At 38.1% G+C, this 13,744-nt stretch overlaps 1 protein-coding gene across 3 annotated transcripts; it reads left to right on the forward strand.

The window, feature by feature from the left end:
* The first annotated feature begins 762 nt into the window (after nt 1-762).
* Nucleotides 763-13,347, forward strand: ypel2b (yippee-like 2b). Of its 3 annotated transcripts, XM_079885957.1 has the most exons (6): nt 763-933; nt 3,627-3,861; nt 8,163-8,392; nt 8,595-8,638; nt 9,147-9,255; nt 11,617-13,347. In XM_079885957.1, the coding sequence occupies exons 3-6, from the start codon at nt 8,276-8,278 to the stop codon at nt 11,704-11,706; spliced, it is 360 nt and encodes a 119-aa protein (XP_079742083.1). In that variant the 5' UTR covers nt 763-933; nt 3,627-3,861; nt 8,163-8,275; the 3' UTR covers nt 11,707-13,347. The 3 variants fall into 3 exon arrangements, with proteins under 3 accessions (XP_079742083.1, XP_079742082.1, XP_079742081.1); XM_079885956.1 differs by lacking the exon at nt 3,627-3,861; XM_079885955.1 differs by lacking the exons at nt 763-933; nt 3,627-3,861 and adding an exon at nt 1,173-1,236.
* The last annotated feature ends 397 nt before the right edge of the window (nt 13,348-13,744 follow it).

Raw genomic sequence — 13,744 nt, forward strand, 5'->3', positions numbered from 1 at the left:
CTTGCCTTTGTGTTATTAATCTTATTAATTTATTAATTAATACATGAATTAATCAATTAATTATTCTCGTCAAACAGTAAAAATGCTGGGTTGTTTCAAATCATGTTTGGGTCAAATATGCACAAACCCAACCGTTGGTTTAAATTAACCTAGGTTTAAACTTTAATTTAAACCAACAGTTGGGTTTATCCATATTACAACCCTTGACGCATTAAGTGCCTGCAACTTAAAAAAACAAACACATTTTGACCAGAAGAGGGCGCTATATGGTAACTAAATTAAACTTGCTCTAACTAACGAACCAATGCAAAATACTACGAGATAACATATAAATTTACAATAACATCAAAACGTCTTCAACCGTACATTAAATTACTTTTAACTTTCTTTGATTATAGCTTTGCTATACTCTAATGAGTTCAGTGTACTTCAATATGTTTTTGTTTTTTTTTACAAAGTTTTAAATAAACAAAATACTTACATAGTCGTATTTGTTAACTTCATCACAGAATGAATACAGTGAAGTATCTTGTACCTTTTACTTCCACGTAAAACGTGTTCTGGTCGATGAAAAAAATGATATTTTCGACATAAGTTCTCTAAACTCAGTTACAGTTGCAGGTAGATACCAGCCCAATTTATGATTGGTTGTTTTTTCATGTTCTGACCAATCAGCGTAATGTTGCTATGCCTCTGCGTCTCAGTGATTGGTGGAAAGAGTTGTCATTTGCCCTGTAGGTGATGTACAGTGCGATCGTGCCCATACAAAACTTAGTTTACATGCACCACGTCCACACTTACCGCGAGCGAAGCGGGAGAAGGAATTTGTCGTGACAGGAAAGCATACGCAAAGTTTGCTGTGAATCCCGGTTTACATAAACGGAAGAGGAGCGCGTGCCACCATATCACAGCCCCATTTTCTTCTTTCCAAAGGTAAATGCGAGTTGTTTTAACAAGTAGTCTAAATGTAAGTGTGATAATTATGTCATCTGCTTTATGTAAATCATGTCAACTGATAGTGTGTGTAAGAGCATCAGGTCAGGATGACGGTGTTGTGTTCGAGTTCTGCTGGAGATGGTGTGATGTGATGCGCTGCAGGTCCGCAGTGGTGATGCTGCCACTGATGCTTGTTTATCAAACACCTCCACTATCACATCCAGCATCACTGCAGCATCATCAGTGCCACATGTATCATATCTGACAATCATCTCCTTTATCATTCCGTTTGCATGGCATGTAAGTGCTATCCGTCATAAATGAAGACATTTCTGCATCAATAGCAGCATTAGTGTGCACTTTATTCAGTCTGCGTCATATCGGAGTTCTCCAGGAGATAAACATTGCTGTATTTGATCACAGACCCACTGGTTAATAAATATATTATATTAAAGAAATACATATATTTAAAAAGAATAATATTTAATACTTTAAAGAGCACTTTATTTTAAAGTGTCCTTGTTCCAGTGTAATTATAGGCTACATTTAAGTACTGAGTAATATTAATAAACTACATGTGTTTACTATGGGGTTAGGGTTATATTAGGGTTTGAGTTAGGGTTAGTTGCATGTAATTTTGAATCATTTTTAGTTATTACCATAGAAACTACTAGATGCACACAAGGACACTGTAAAATAAAGTGTTAGCCTACTGAATATTTATCTATGAATTAATGATCAACATTCAGTAACATTCAATACCTAATATAGAGTATTCAAAATATTTCATATTTAGAACATGTCATAAAATGTTATAGAATATTCAGTATAAATAATTAATTATTTCATAGAACTGAATAGATTGTTTAGATAAAAATGTGATATATTTATATCAAACATTTTCATTAAAACTTTAATAGAATATTCGGCATAAACAGAATAGAGTAGTTAATAGAATTGAATAAAATTTTTGATATTTAGAATACTTGAATGTTAGCTAATATTTAATATTCAGAAAAATCCGTATAACTGACCCACTATACCAATACACTTCTAACCACAAATAACATTTGCATATTGGTTGTGTTTTGAAACTTAGCAAGCTCCCTAACTAGTCAGTTACTGATGGTTTGAGTTGATGGAGCTTAATGACAGAACTGCATTGAGCAGTAGGTTGAGTTATCAACATGTTTAAGTGTGATATTGTGATATTTCAACAAGTCTCATATTTTACTGCCATGTTTAGTGTCGATTTGCTCCAGTATGTTGTATTTGGCTCAACAGTTCTTTTTTATTTTATTTTAAATGTTGTTTATTGCTGTTGTCAGGGGTCAAATTTGAAAGCATGCTTGTGATTCCAAGGAGGAAACAGTGCCAGTAGTGCATTGTGGCTGAAATCCAGCCCCACATAGTGTCTGCTGTCAGTGAATCAGGTTTAGTCCTGCACAGCCCTCAAACATTGACTTATTGCATGAAACAATAATAAGAATTGATTACTGTTTTATTTTCAACGAGCTCTCTCGCTCTTACACGATCGAATTCAGAGAGCCTGAATGCTGACAAGTAATTTCTGAAACACTGTCAAATCCAATCCGGTCTACAGGGATTATGTTTTTCACATTTTTTTTTCCTGCAGGTCTTAAGCTATGGTATTATACCGTGACACTCTTTGTGTGATAAACTGCATATGAATGCAAATACAAGCCATCAGAAATGGATAATCACAAAAAGCAGAACATTTTAATTTTCATGACCCACTCAGGAAATGACAGGGGCTGTTTGTTTAATCATTTGCTATGACGTAACATCATATTACACCATTTTTCTTAAAAATTAAGGTTGTGGGGGGGTAAGGTTTCAAAAATCATGTCAGAAATCCAGATTAGGAATCTTATCTCAAAGTAATTACAGTAAATGCATCACCAAAAAGACTGTTAAATAAGACGCTGGAGGCCGGACAGCTAGTGAAGGGATGGACGCAGCTCAAGGATGTGTTTCCTCTCTTTCTGTTGCTGCTGTTATCCCCATCAGCGCTGCTCTGGTTACATAAGGAAGGTCCTTGCGTTGCACAGTCCTTGAAGTGATGAGTGCTACAACCCCTCTGTCACAACAAATTTATCAGAGCATTCAGCAGGAGACATTAAGTGAAGTCACCTTTATTTATAAAGTCTAGCGCATTATACAATACAATACAATACAGATAGTTTCAAAGCAGCTTTACAGTGATAACAGGAAAATGATTCAGTGTACAGCAGCTCTAAAAGAATAGAGTGTCATTGTCCAACTGAAGTCAGCTCAGTGTTGATTCGGTTCTATTGTAAAGAAAGATCATCAATTATTAAATGAGTTCATTTAATCTATAAAGCAGTTCTGCAGAAAACAGCGATGTCATCGTCCAGCACAGTTCAGTTCTCATCCAATAGAAATCAATAATATTGTTGAATATTAAGTGTCCTCAACTAAGCAAGCCAGAGGCGACAGACAGTGGCAAGGAACCCAAACTCCATCAGGTGACAGAATTGAGGGGAGAAAAATCTCCTTGGGAGAAACCAGGCTCAGTCATGGGACCAGTTTTCCTCTGGCCAACGAACGAACATAGTGTGATTATGATTCAGTCTGCATCACAAGTCAGAAATCAGATTGTGGATTGGTAGCATTCAAATATTTCATACAGTTCCTTTTGCTTGAAGATCAGATTCATCACGCCAGTATGGAGACGAAGCTGGTCATAGGTCTCTGGTCTTGTCTGGTTCTTGTGGTCTTTGCTGAGGATCTGTGCCGATGGCTGTCGTGTCGACGAGGCCTTCGCAGGGGATTGTCTAGTAGACAGGATCTCTGCTGACATTCAGGGCTGCGTTGTGGTCGTGTCTTCTTGGTGCTGGTCCACCATCTGATCTGGATATGGACTGGATACGGCTGACTACGGTAACCTCGGGATATTCATTTAAGGGGGAAATTAACAAAGTTAAAGGTATTGTTCCCCAAAAAATGAAAACCCTGTCATTATTTACAGTACTCACCATTATGTCTTTCCAGACTTGTATGCTGTTATTTATTTCATGGAACTCAAAAGTAAACATATTTACGCAACTCTTTCCATAAAACTAAGAGTCTGGGTTCAGAAGACTGCGGGCCTGTCCAAATACCCACACTTGCAGTCTTGGACACTTGACTGTCCTAAGTCTGAAAAATCTCCAAAGCTCAGTGCCCTTAACTTACACTCCAGGTCGGACCAGAAGTTGTTAAATGGGACGGTCTAGCCTATGGAGGACTGTTCTTCTCACCTAGCAACTTAGACAGCTGCCTAAAAACAAAACAGGGTTCAAACCCTGTCTAAATATGTTCACATTGGTCCATTTATGGACATAATAAAGAGTATAAACTATATAAAATCGCATCTAGGTAATGTCAAAATTTGAATTGTTACATTTAGATACATTAGATTATTTGAGTAAATTGAAACCCAATAGTTACATTTAAAAGTATAATCTGACAATTTCTCTCAAAAATGTCCTGTTATCACCGGCGCACAATGAATTCTGGGATAGGCTAGGCTGAGAAGGATCCATTTGTTATATCCTTCATTGCCCACTAAACAAATGACGCATTTCGAGGCCGCATCTGAAGGAGCCTTCGACTTGGGACAGCCTTCGTCATGCCGCGGTGACTCAATCGACTTTCGAATGCGGCCTTCGATAGATTCAGCCTCTGAATTGGGATTTTAAAGTGCAAATTAATAAAAATCAAAATGTGTAAATAAAGCTGTATTCTGTGTGTGTAAATAAATCATCAGGTAATCAAAAGTTCTTCACACACTTGCAGTCTTAACGCCCACTTAAACTCTTGGGCCAAATACAGGAAATACATCATAGATGTAGACAAGTAGTCAAGTGCAAAGACTGCAAGTGTGGTATTTGGACAGGCCCTTGGAATATAATAATAATAATAATAATTTGTTAAGTCAAAATATAGCACTTTTCTAGGCACTTAAAGCGCTTTACATATGGAAGGGGGGAATCTCCTCAACCACCAATGTGCAGCATCCACCTGGATGATGGGATGGCAGCCATAGTGCGCCAGAACACGCACTGCACACCATCTTATTGGTGGAGAGGAGACAGTGATGAAGTCTATCAGTATATGGGGATGATTGGGAGGCCATGGTGATGGACAGTGGCCAATGGGCAAATTTGGCCTGGATGCTGGGGTTAAACCCCTACTCTTTTTTGAAAGACATCCTGGGATTTTTAATGACCACAGAGAGTCAGGACCTCGGTTTAACGTCTCATCCAAAGAGACTTTTTTCACAGTATAGTGTCCCACACAGACCACAGTATGAGCACCCCCTGCTGGCCTCACTATCTCCTCTTCCAGCAGCAACCTAGTTTTCCCAGGAGTTTTCCCACCCAGGGTACTGACCAGGTTTAACCCTGCTTAGCTTCAGTGGGCAACCAGTCTTGGGCTACAGGGTGATAGCGCTCAAGCCATTGGGACTACCTTTATGGTGCTTTTTGTCATTTTTGGAGCATGACAGACAGACCTAGTTAAGGAAAGAGCTGTGAATGGGTTTGGAATGACACGAGAGACATTATGACAGAATTGTATTTTCTGGGTAAATTATTCCTTTAATGCTGTTATTTGTGATCTTTAGTATTGTTTGTTCTTTGCAGACCCTAAAAACACTCAGAACAGCTTAGAAAATCTGATTGAATCTTCTGCCTCTATCACCCTAGTTTAATCTCTTGAACACTACATACAATTACTATAAGGCATCTTATAAGATGTGCTGCTTTCTATTCTGCTTGTGCCCAGCTTTGTGATCTGTGGCACAGTTTATGTGTTGGATCAGTGATCAGTATTTGAACTGGTTGTGCCTGAAGGTTCATCAGCGTTCACGGATCAGAGCTCAGCGAATATGTTTTTGTCTGCATGATGAAACCATACTGAGACTCTCTCCCTTTGCTCTTATCGATCTGCCTTTTATGGCAATACAAAACCTGGATTCAATTTGCAGCTGCGTAAATAAGGAGGGATACAAACACAAAATCCCAAGAAAAAATGTTGGAAAAAGCATTCCAGAGCAATAAAAGGCGTATTTGATCGTTTCTTACTCATTGGTTCCTTCAGCGAGCGTTGAGTCTCAAAGGATAGTTTACATCTCCCTGAAATACTGGTAAACCATTAGGTTTCCACTCTTCTAATGATAATTCATTGATGTTTCCATACAAAACATCTTACATTTCAGTTAAAATATAATATACATGTATAGACGGAACCAGAATTAACTTTAAACAAATAAAAGCCACTTTGTCTCTCCCAAAGCTTGTGCGAGAGAAAGAGAAATCCATTATCTCATCTATTATGCAGTTATAGCAGTGTATCAAAGTGCATCGTTTGGTTGACGGTAAACTGTAAGAAAACACCATGGGTCCTTTTCAGCATCATGTCCTGAGCAAACTCGCAGAGTCCTAAAATACCCGCATGGGTCAGAGTGTGGAACTGGGGCGAGAGCGGGTCACCAGAATGCTAGAGAGTTTATTTGTGGACGAGTACGAGTGTGCGTTTTCCCCAGCCGACGGTTGTGTGTTTGTGTGGGAAAGCGCTTCGATCCATCAGTAGCCTCTTTATTCCCCAGCCCCACGCTTTGACGGAAAAACAATGGACAGAACATAAGAGGCGCCTTTTTGCTCTGGGCTCTTAAGACGGGCTCACCCCTGCCTCAACAAAGCAACAATAAAGCATCAGACTGGTGCATAAAAACAGATGCTAACCACTGGACATTCTTAAAGGGGAAGCGTGCAATTTCTGCTCCACTATAGTGAACAAAATGGAAAGTGTGTATGATCATGCCAAAGTGGCTACCACAATGTCTTTCTCACCAAGTCTTTCTGGCCCAAGTTAAAAGAGCCTACAGGAAAGTATCTGATCACTTAGAAAAGTAACAGCACACCTTTCCTCAACAAGCCACATGATGTAAGAAGTATTGTTTTAGTATTATTTATATATTTATTCTTATTTTGACGTTTTTTTGAGTTTAAGTTTTTCATCTTATATTTATATTTTGCCTGATTTAATTTTTATTTCAATTAATGAAAATGATTTTTAGTAACTTGAGTTTTAGTTAACAACAACTCCACTGGATTTAAGGTTTTGTTGATTAAATATGAACTGTGTAGGACAAGTTATGTACCAAAGTTTAGGGATTGGAACCATGAGAAATTGAAGGTTTCCAGTTCCACTTCTGATTCTTCTTAACAAACCAGATTCCTCAATGTTTAACAATTATTTTAGTATTTTTGAGGATGAAAATAGTTGGGAAGACAATACAATTCTGTTGCCAAATGATGAGATAATTTTAATTATTAATATAATATAAAAAAATTCTCGCACAATGTGTTTTAAGCCTTGTATCCACTTAAGAGTTTTTTTCCTCAGAGGCTAGAGTATTTTTCCAATTTTTTTAATGGGAGTACCCATGTTTTTTAAAACGAAAGCAGCGTAACGAGGCACTGAATGTCTATTTCATACATCTGAGCGGGGGGGGGGGGTGGGGCGGGTTTGGTCACCGAGATTTGTGGACGTAGACTGTATAAAAGTTGGGTATCGCAACTCTTCTTCCTTCCACTGTTAAGCAAAAATTTCCCAGTACCGATTGTTGCTGATTGCGTAGTTCGGAGCCAGAGTCTGCGCAATAACTAATTATAACATATTATAATTATAAACTTAATGGGAAAACTAACACTTGAAAATGTTTACATGATGAGAACTAACTAAAATTACAGAAACCATCTTTGGAAAAGAGTAATTGGAATTTTTAAGTTTGGCTCGTGTTCCATTCGATCACATGCCACCAGGGGGCGATCAAATTGTCTTGACTTCACTTTTTAGGATGCGTGCGGCACACTTGGTTGAGGAATGTTCAACTTTGGGTTAAACTGGTTGCACTGTAAGGTTATATTTGAGCTACAAAAGCTCCTGCTTATAAGATTAATTTGTTTAAGAAGTGTATGATTCACACTGTAGATTCAGTTGCATTGTAGATTCTGAATAATTGGTTTCTAACCCTACCCAAGTACTATGCTTGAGCAATAGTAATCTAACCTTGTTCAACAGATAGTCCCGCCTCAAATTCACGGCACAGGTTGACTTAGAGTTCGCTCACAAAAAGAGTGCAATGCAATCTATACAGCTGTGATACTCATCCCAGGACATCCCTGTGTGTGCAGGTGTATACCTCCCACCCCGCCCCACCACGGCCCTCACCTGTGTGTTGCGGTGCTTCCCATGTGAGCCGACCTGGGCCGGCAGCCCCTTCTTGCACCGCCCGCCGACCCGGCCCATGGTCACCATGACGCGCTCCAAAACCTTCCAGGCGTACCTGCCCAGCTGCCACCGCACCTACAGCTGCATCCACTGCAGAGCACACCTCGCCAACCATGACGAACTCATCTCCAAGGTGATTAATGAGCGGAGAAATTACCACCTGACGACACGAACAAACATGTTTGTTAAGCATATGAGAAGCGCACAGATTGGAAGATCAACACATGCTGTTTAATGTCACATCAGTTCTGCACGGATGAAAAGCTGCTTTTTAACACGCTTTCAGATGAACATTTAAGTGAGATATCACATGCAATTCTCTTTTTTTCTTTTAGTCCTTTCAAGGAAGTCAGGGCAGAGCTTATCTCTTCAACTCTGTGTAAGTTGCTTCTGTGTTTTTAAATGGATATTTGTTTGTACAGTTCTGTTATTTGAAGGAGTTTGACATGGCAGTTGTGCGCATACACTCTACCGCTGAAAAGTTCGGTCTGAAAGCTTTCTTACTGTTTTTTAAAAAACTCTTTTGCTCACCAAGGCTGCATTTATTTGATCAAAAATACAGTAAAAACAATAATATTGTGATTACACTTTAAAACGTTGTTTTATTATATTTGAAATGGATTTCATTTCTGTGATGCAAAGCTGAATTTTCAGCATCATTACTCCAGTCTTCAGTGTCACATGATCCTTCAAAAATCATTCTAATATGCTGATTTGCTGCTCAAGAAACTATTATTATTATTATTATTATCAATGTTAAAAATAGTTGCTGATTCATATTTTTTGTGAAAACCATGATGCATTTAATTTTTCAGGATTCGTTGATGAATAGAAAGTCACCTGATTGTATCTTCCTTTCCGTGATTGTGTCTCACTGGTGTCCTCAGGGTGAACGTGGGATGTGGCCCTGCAGAGGAGCGGGTTCTGCTCACGGGGCTTCATGCGGTGGCCGACATCTACTGCGAAAACTGCAAAACCACACTGGGGTGGAAATATGTAAGGAAACCCTCACAACACATGGAAAGTTAAAGTACATTTACATAAAAGTGACATCACCTCATAACACAGGTCATTTACACATCGTAGTCTTAAATGTACAGTAGCAAAAACAGCATAGAGAGGGTGGAAAATGGAAAAACTGAATTATAAATGATGTGCGAGACACTTATGGCTAACATTATAACTGCACATTAGTTCACCCAAAAATGACAATTCTGACTTTCTTTCTTCTGTGAACTGTTTTGCCCATATAATGAAGTCAATGGGGTCCAAAAAATGTTGGACCCCACTGAAGAAAGAAAGTCATACAACAACATGAGGGTGAGTAAATGATGACAGAATTTCAATTTTTGGGTGTACTATTCCTTTAAAGCTTTCCATTTACACCCATAAGTCCCGTGCTCAACAAATAGCCTACTTGCAGCCCCATTTACCTGAAGAAAGTGAATGTTTGCATGATAACATTGACCGAAAAAGTCACCAGAGTCACGATCACTCGAGATAATAGCACATTGTTAATATGCATGGCATTGCGAGTTCAAGCTTGCTCATAAAGACTTGTCTAAGCAGGACACATTCCTTGCATGGTGTCCATTTTTAATCAGCAGCTGTGCCGCATGCCGATTGTTTTTTCGGGCTAGTGGATTTCCGGTCGCCCTTGACATGGAGTCTGGACCAATGGACCAAACACCAATATGCACACAAACAAGTATACGTTCCCATAGTGGCCTGGTTATTTATAAATACGGCAGATATTTTTGTCAGTGTAAATGCAGACGTTTCAGAGAAGCTTGACCCAGTGCCCTTCTCCAGAAATCTGATGAGTGCTCCCTTCTGCCTGCATCCATCAGCTATAAAAAGCAAGGACAAATATTTAATTCTGAAACAGTTTGACCTATCTTCTATGATGACCATGTTTTTAATTACTGACTTAAAATGAATTAAGTCATGAATGTCTGAAAACTGTCCTGATACAATAATGAAGAAAAAAAGCCCCATTAAAGGAATAACAATTGTAAAATTTTCTTAGAAAAAAAAATTTTTGAACAAAATTGTGGTCCAACCAACATGCATAATATATATATATATATATATATATATATATATATATATATATATATAGATATATATATATATATATATATTTATATAAATCGGAAATTGTATCATAGTGAGGAGGACACCTGCGAACAGTCATAATTTTGCCTTTTTATGATGGGACAAGGCTAACAGGGAACATTCTCAGAACATTCTGGAAAGGTTCTCTCAAAATTATGAAAAAACATTATTTCAGTAACCTTAATAGAATGTTTGTACAAAGTTATCTGGTCTTTAATAAAGTTCTCAAAACATTAGCACAAAAACATTATTTATACATCACTTGTGGAATGTTTTTTTTTTTTTACCTGAAACATTTTAAATGTTACTACTTGTTTCAGAATGTTTAAAACATTTGAAAGTAACGTTCACATAACGTTTTCAAAATGACGAAATGGAACGTTCCCTAAACTTTCGTGTAATGAAGAATAATGCTTTTAAAACTTTTTTTTTTTTTGTAAACTGGACATTTTGTACATTCAGAGAACATTCAACTTTTTCATAATTTGTGACAATGACGTGAATGTTAGCAAAATGATGGGAATGTTAGCAAAACGTTCTTAGAACATATTTTGGTAACACTTTAGTTTAAGGTTCAATTCTCACTATTAACTTGTTGCTTATTAGCACTCATATTACTAGGATATTGGCTGTTTATTAGTACTTATAAAGCACATATTAATGCCTTATTCTGTATGACCATATTCTACATCTCTTAATCTCTTATCCTACCTAATTCTTAAACGTAACAACTACCTCACTAACTATTAATAAGCAGTAATTAGGAGTTTATTGAGGCATTAGTCGTCAAGTTTATTTATTAGTCGTTGTTAATAGTTAATAGTGAGAATTGGACCCTAAACTAAAGTGTGACCCTTATTTTTGTTAGCTAGGAGTTCAGGTTGTAAAATGTCATGTGGTGCGACTCCCCAAAAAACGTAATGTATTTTTTATGAATAATTCATGATATTTGAAAAGATACTTTTTGTATTGCATTGCAACTTTTTTGATAATAACTATTAAGATGTGTAGTGGAAGGAAAATGTAATTTATTTGAAGGTTACACCACATGACATTTTTAGAGTCATTCAGTTGTTGTTTTTTTGCCATGAAAGTTTTTCAAAAACTAAATGAAACCAAGATGAACGATTTTTCCTTTTTATCGTGAACAGTCTGACATTAACCCATAAATGATGATGAGTTTCACATCCAAGTTAGTCCTGCGGTCAATGTCGTTTCTCGCTCTCCTCCTGCCCCCAGGAACATGCCTTTGAGAGCAGTCAGAAGTACAAGGAGGGCAAGTTCATTATCGAGCTCGCCCACATGATCAAGGACAACGGCTGGGACTGAGCGAGCGTCCTGGAGAGAGCAAGCAGATGACGGGTGGATGGTGAATGCGTGGGTGAATGACTGACTTTGGTTTGCCATTACCCTCTTAAACCCTCTTCTACTCTCCATCTCCTGCTGACACACACGCCTCTAGCTGGAGCCAAATCAGGAGAGCGGGCCGCCCCGGGGGGCTTTGTGTGTCTGGAGGAGAGAGCGCACGCGTGTGTGTGTGTGTGTGTGTGTGTGTGTGTGTGTGTGTCCGACCTGGCACATGGGAGCACACAGATACATGAATGCATACACAAGGTGTACAGACATATGTGTGTAAAAACAACAGCATACGCTCTCACGCTCATCTCAGCCCGACTGTTTATACTACAAGCGGCTCTATTCATACACGTATATGACATAAGGCAGGGCTCAGAGGGCACGTTGTGCTTGGCAGGATCAGGGTCACGAGTTCGCCGAGCTGATGGGGCTTTCTCCACTTTGTGTTAGTGAGAAACTACCAGGCTGACCTATCCGAATTCAGCACCATCTGCACAAGCGTGGAGACTTGGCATGGAGAGATCTCTGAATAGAGCTCTGACGGACCAACACAAAGGGCTTAAAGGAGTAGTTCACCCAAAAGTGAGAATGCACTATGAGAACTATTCCTTTAAACCGTCCAAAGGTGCGGTCACATTTACTGTTGCTTGGCACAATTTCGCAGACAAAATCCAGTCGTTTCAATCCATGTGTTTCACGTGAGGGTGAAAAAGTTCCCTCATGTTCAAGTTGGTTATGCGAATTCACTGAGCCGGCTGACAGAAAACTGCTTGGTTTGAAAGTGACTGTGATGTGTGAGCTGTGTTTCGTACATCGCTGCACTATTGAAATTCTGCTGAAATGTCATTAATGTGACCGCATCTTAAGAAGGGTAAAGTGAACTTTACTGAAATGCTTTTTGCATAAAACGACCATCTAACTGATTTCGGATGAAACATGTCCATAATTACGTGAATGTAAACCTTTGTGTATAGCAGTTTACAAGGTGTTTTATCTGGACATCTTTGTGTCTGTGTTCCATGTTCCAACAGTTTGTGCTGGTCCCAGTCTCACGGTGTTAATTCGTACTGACTGTTCTTGCGTGTTAATGGACTCTATGGGGGAATAAGGACAAAAGATGAGACCATACACTGGCTATCCATTAGGTTATTAAAGTAAACAAATGAAATTTAAAAATACTATTCATCATAGCTCCTCTGTACCTAAATGACGCTTCACTGTCTCCAAAAATCACCAAAGACCCAACTGCAAATGAGTTGACCTAACAAAAGTTTTATTTATTTTTTGCTTGGGTGAAGAGAATGGTAGCATGTTGGGTTGTATATAGTGGAAATACAAACTTCTTAATTGACTCAAAATTTGAATTGATACGTGGAAATATATATGTGCATAAATGTATTTATTCACCATAACTGATTTTCATCTGTGTCAGGGACTAAGTTGTTGCATTTGTTATCGCTTTATGTCTGGACACCAAAATTTACTACTTTTGTATTCCAGTAAGAAGTTTCAACTGTAGTATATTTTATAAATGGATGATGGGGGAATTATGATATTATTGGAACTCCCATCAACATTGCTATAAAATGTCAATAAAACAGAAATATTGATTGATTTGCTTTATGTTTTTATTTTTCTAGGCACTTTTCATAACTGCATGCTGTTTTTACAAGAGACAGTTTACTCAAAAATTAAAATTCGGTAATTTACTCACCTTCATGTTGTCCAATCACAATGTATTTTTATGGAACACAAAATGAGATGTTTAGCCTGTCCATGCTGCTCTTTTCCATACAAGTCGGGCTAAAATGTACAGTAGACCAAAACTTTTAAGTTATTTGTTAAATTTCTTCCTTTTCACATAGCTCTCAAATCCTATTCACACGTGCACATATTCAAACATGAAGGTGATTGAATGTATTGAATTAGAATGATATCCGCAAACGAGACTTAAAAGCAATGGCAGATAAAAAAAATTCCAGCAAATAATGACTTAAATTTCTTCCCTTTC

The sequence above is a fragment of the Squalius cephalus genome (assembly GCF_949319135.1).
Source record: "Squalius cephalus genome assembly, chromosome: 11".
NCBI classification, from domain to species: Eukaryota; Metazoa; Chordata; class Actinopteri; order Cypriniformes; family Leuciscidae; genus Squalius; species Squalius cephalus.